We start from the raw sequence: 5000 nt of genomic DNA on the forward strand, positions 1-5000 counted from the left end.
TTATTCCTTCTTCTCCCAATTTATATGATACTATTATTCTTTTTTTACTTTTTCCAAATTCCATTATACTACACTTTTTAGTATTGAACTCCATCTCCCACTTCCTACTCCATTCCCATACTTTATTGAGATCACTCTGTAGTGACTCACAATCTATTTCCGTGTTCACTTTTTTAACAGTTTTGCATCATCTGCTAAGAAGCTCATATAACTTTCAATTTCTTCATCCATATCATTAATATTATAACAAACATTATTGGGGCCAGAACTGTTCCTTGTGGAACACCACTTATTACTTCATCCCATTTTGAGTGTTTGTCTCTTATCACTACTCTCATTTTTCTTTCTTGCAAAAAGTCTTCCATCCATTTAAGCAGTTTGCCCTGTATTTTCCTTCAGTTTCTAATTTCTTAAGCAGCTTCTTATGTGGTCCTTTGTCAAAAGCTTTTTTTAGGTCTAGAAATGCACAATCAGCCCATCCATCTCTTTCTTGTATTGTATCTATTAGCCTTGAATAGAAACATATTAAATTGGTGAGGCAAGATCACCTTTATCTGAATCCAAATTGCCTTGGACTTAGCACGTTGTTTTTTTCTAAATACTTTACCCATCTACTTTTGATAATTCTTTCACAAAATTTTGCTATTGTGCTTGTTAGAGAGACTGGTCTATAGTTGGTAGGGTCTTCTTTATTTCCCCCTTTATATATAGGTACTATATTTGCTTTTTTCAATTTTCTGGAACTTTTCCTTCTTTCAAGGAACTGTTTATTATGCTATGTATTTTGTCTGCCAGTTCATTCCTGCATTCTTTCAAAATCCAGTTTGCTATTTCATCTGGTCCATGCGATTTTCTGACATCAAGATTACTCAAGTGTTTCATTATTTAATTCTTTGTTACTTCTATTTCTTTCATAGAAGGAACTTTCTCTTCCCATTCGATCTCTCAAGGTTGTATGTTCTCCCTTGTAAACACTGATTTAAAATGCTTGTTCATAATTTCTACCATTTCTATTTCCTCTGTATATTCAACTCCTCCTTGTCTTGATTTCTCTAATTCTTGTTTGTTTTTCAGTTTGTTGTTTACAAATCTGTAAAATAATTTTGGTTGATCTTTACATTTTTCAATGACATCTTTTTCATATTTTCCCATTTCCTCTCTGCACACTTGTACATATTCATTTCTATAACAAGTATATATTTTCCATTTTTCAGGTCTTTTGTCTTTATTCTATTTGGTCCAAGCTTTATCTCTTTTGTCTTTTAACTCCTTACAACTTTTGTTGTACCAGCACTTTACATATTCTTTTTCTTGTTTTTGTCTTGGGACATACTTTTCCACTCCTTTTTTTTCAAAATATTCCATTTCTCTTCCACTGTTGTTTTTTCTTTGTATATTCTTTCCCAGTTTTCTTTTTGAAAGAATTCTCTTATTTTATAAAAAAAAAAAAAAAAAAATCGTACATCATTCTTCCTTTTCTATATTGTTTATTTCTTTTCATGTATTTTTCCTCGTTTAGTTCCAGTTCAATCAATATGTGGTCACTTTTACTTATTGGTGTCTTATATTCAATCTCTTCCACTATTTTAGGTTCAGATGTGATTATTAGGTGATTATTAGGTCTGGGTAGGTCTGAGACCACTCACACACCACACACCGGGAAAGCAAGGTCACAACTCCTTGACTAACGTCCCGTACCTACTCACTGCTAGGTGAACAGGGGTTACACGTGAAAGGAGACAAACCCAACTTATCTCCGCCCGGCCGGGGAATCGAACCCCGGTTCTTTGGCTTGTGAGGCCAGTGCTTTACCAATCCGCCACCGAGCCGTGTGTGTGTGTGTGTGTGTGTGTGTGTGTGTGTGTGTGTGTGTGTGTGTGTGTGTGTGTGTATTCACTTGGTCTTGGTCTTTGGATCACGTGTTGGACTCGTGATCGATAGCTATTTCCCTCCTGGAAGAGAGCTCAGAGCTCGTAAGTCCGATCTATGGGTAATGCTATGACCTTGCACACACACACACCCCCAACTCCCCGCCCACGAGAGTTGGAGTAACACCCCTCAGCGCTGCGATACTGATATTATTTCAGCCCCGGGCGAGAGTCGAACCCGGACCTCCGTAGTGGCAGGCCAGAGCTCTAACCACAGCGCCATGTGTGTGTGTGTGTGTGTGTGTGTGTGTGTGTGTGTGTGTGTGTGTGTGTGTGTGTGTGTGTGTGTGTGTGTGTGTGTGTGTGTGTGTGTGTGTGTGTGTGTGTGTGTGTGTGTGTGTGTTCTTAGGAAACCTATTCTATAAAATTAGATATAGTATTTTTCACGACTTTATAATCGTAGATATCTGTACCCTTTTATACATATTTTTCTCTTAGTTTAGATTCTTAAGCTACACATCTCTTTACTCTATGTTTTCAAAACCTTTTCTTTGATACATTTAAGTAGATTTTCTTTATTTGAAGGACATTTCTTTTTCTGCAATATGAAGAATTTTGAATCTAAGTACAAAGAAATATGTCAGATCAAATAGTATGGACAATTGAACGACGATCATTTTAATTGATAGCAACCCTACACATATCACAGTATAGAATCGCATCTAATTCTACACAGTAAGAGAATATTAGCTAAATCTTGATGGCCTTTTCCTGTTATATGATGTAAGATGTATCTCTCCTGGTATAGAAAAATCTTGATGTAACCTTTTAGGTTTTATAAACAAGTAAGAACAAGATATGTTTTTATTTTGCAAAAGATGTCGTATGAAAGTTTTATATAAGTTGAGAACTTTATGAAGCTATAGAATAAAGCCACCTATATTAGGATATGGGAATCCCATTTTCAGTGGCAGGCTTTTTGCTTAGGTGATAGAGCGAAGGCAAAACTTTAATGTTTAAATTAGCATATTCCAACGTGGGTTGATAATTAAGTACAAGCGTACTGGTTTCCATCCTTATCGCAGCAGAGCATCTGCATGGTGTGCTCCCCAGAGTAACGCCAGGGGCCATTGCAGATCTCAGAGTACAAGTACAGTAGCGACTGGTCGATAGGATAAGGAATGTGGTCACAGAGAAGCTGACCAACGGTGCCTGTCCCAGTCGGGGAAGTTGCGTACAGGTTGCCTTTTGATGTTAGATTTTTGTACTCATCGATGCAACGTCCCTCGCACGTGTGTTTGTACTCACAGCTGTGGAAATGGATTAATTTTCAGTATGACATCAAAATGAGAGCCTCAAGAATGACAAGCAGGGATCACATATATATTTACCATCCCTATCGAACATCATAATAAATTTGTTGCTGATGCTATACCTTTAAATTTCCCCGACTTTGTTAATCTCCTTTTGAAACAAGGCGCATTAGATTATTGTCGTTGGTATAAGACGACTGCACAGGACAACCCTGTGTGGTTAGGTAGCTCTTTACGAACATGAAAACTATGGTCGAAATCAGATCAGATTGGTTGGAAGGAATATGAAAATTGAGAGGACAAAGAAAAGGATAAATATTGTAATGGGGCAGATTAAGAATTATATTCCAGGTTCTGTTAAAGAAAGTTACATGTCCAATACAAAAGCTATCCTCACTCGTAGCCAGAAAGAGTGTGACTAAGAGTCAAACTAGAAACCATGATCATTAGAAGAGTGTCTTTGCAGAAACTTCCAAAAACCAAGATATTACGTTAAAAAATGCTTAAGTCTTTCAGTTCAGAACAGAGTCAAGATCTTAAAATGAATGTAAATTTAACATAAAAGGATTGTGTTTGAAGGCATGAACATGGTCATACTTTTATGATAAAGGTTAAATGCACCTACCGCGTGAAAGGTAAGAGGAATTTAGACGATAAATACCAAACAGATTACGTTGCGAGGATTCAGAGCAGTAAATAACGGTTTCTCTATTATGAATACAAACCCTATTAGTATTTAGACAGAGGCAGCGGAGAAGGTTTTTTACACATTCCAAAAGTTTCATAATAACATTCATTAGAAAGTTGCGATGTATTACGACATATTAGAATTTTCATCATATAAAGTATGAAAATCAGAAAGTGAATCAAGATGGTAGTAAAAAGATTCTCTCACACTGGGAACACTGATTCAATTTATCAAATGTCTCACATTTTTTCAAAAGTGGTAATCTATTCATTAAGATCAGATGATGGTGATGACAAAGTAGGTTAGGTATGTACCTGGGTACGTCGATGCCTGGCAACTCAGTTACAATATATTCTCCGTGTTGCCCTGTGGTGAAGAGCCCACAACGACATAAGTGGAGGTCCGCCCTGAACAAATAAATAAGGAAATAAATAGATTTAGGTTTCTTACAGACACACTAATGCGACGTATAACCATACACGAAATAAACAGGAAAATAGGAAGGAAATGACATAAGTAGGAACCCCCAAAAGTGGTCCAATTCCTACAATTTACCTGATGGCGACAAAGAAGCTGACCACAGCTATAATGGCGACGGCAGTACGCATCTTGATCTGCAAAACAAAGATCCTTTTGAGTTTTAAATCTCAGCAAAAGGACGTGATTTTTAGCTATGTTTATTAACCACCAGACACAATTAGATGTACATTTTCCACGTGGTCATCAAAATATTCTTTAGAAATTATGTAACTAAGGTAGATATTGGATACTTGAATATATTCAGCAACATATTTGGGTTACTCTGTGTTAAAAGGATGATTTCTACAAATGAACATTTGGAACCATGGAAGAGCTGTATTATACTCGCATTTGGCAGCGTTACTTAAAGGAAAGGGAAGACAAGAGGTAATGTTCTGAATAATTGGTCATATTCAGAAGCACATTAGTGTTACTCTGTGTTAAATCGATGATGCATGTAAAGGAAGATTTGGAACCCAGGAAAGGTTGTATCATATCTGGCAGCATGGTTTAATGGAAAGAGAAAGCAATAAAAGATGTCTCGTTCTACCTGTGTTGATGACCGAAGTGAAGGCCTAGTTAGGCTGTCTGCCTTAAATAGTCAGAACCCAT

At 36.7% G+C, this 5000-nt stretch overlaps 1 protein-coding gene across 1 annotated transcript; it reads right to left on the bottom strand.

Moving 5' to 3' along the window:
• Window positions 1-2718: 2718 nt before the first annotated feature.
• On the bottom strand, window positions 2719-4583 carry LOC143034350 (uncharacterized). The gene is made up of 3 exons (XM_076200292.1): window positions 4425-4583; window positions 4184-4276; window positions 2719-3178 (listed from the first exon to the last, which is right to left on the bottom strand). Exons 1-3 carry the CDS (start codon window positions 4475-4477, stop codon window positions 2917-2919), a joined length of 408 nt encoding a protein of 135 aa, XP_076056407.1. The 5' UTR covers window positions 4478-4583; the 3' UTR covers window positions 2719-2916.
• Window positions 4584-5000: the final 417 nt, after the last annotated feature.

Source organism: Oratosquilla oratoria, chromosome 17, assembly GCF_046742065.1.
Source record: "Oratosquilla oratoria isolate Oo_2021 chromosome 17, ASM4674206v1, whole genome shotgun sequence".
NCBI lineage: Eukaryota > Metazoa > Arthropoda > Malacostraca > Stomatopoda > Squillidae > Oratosquilla > Oratosquilla oratoria.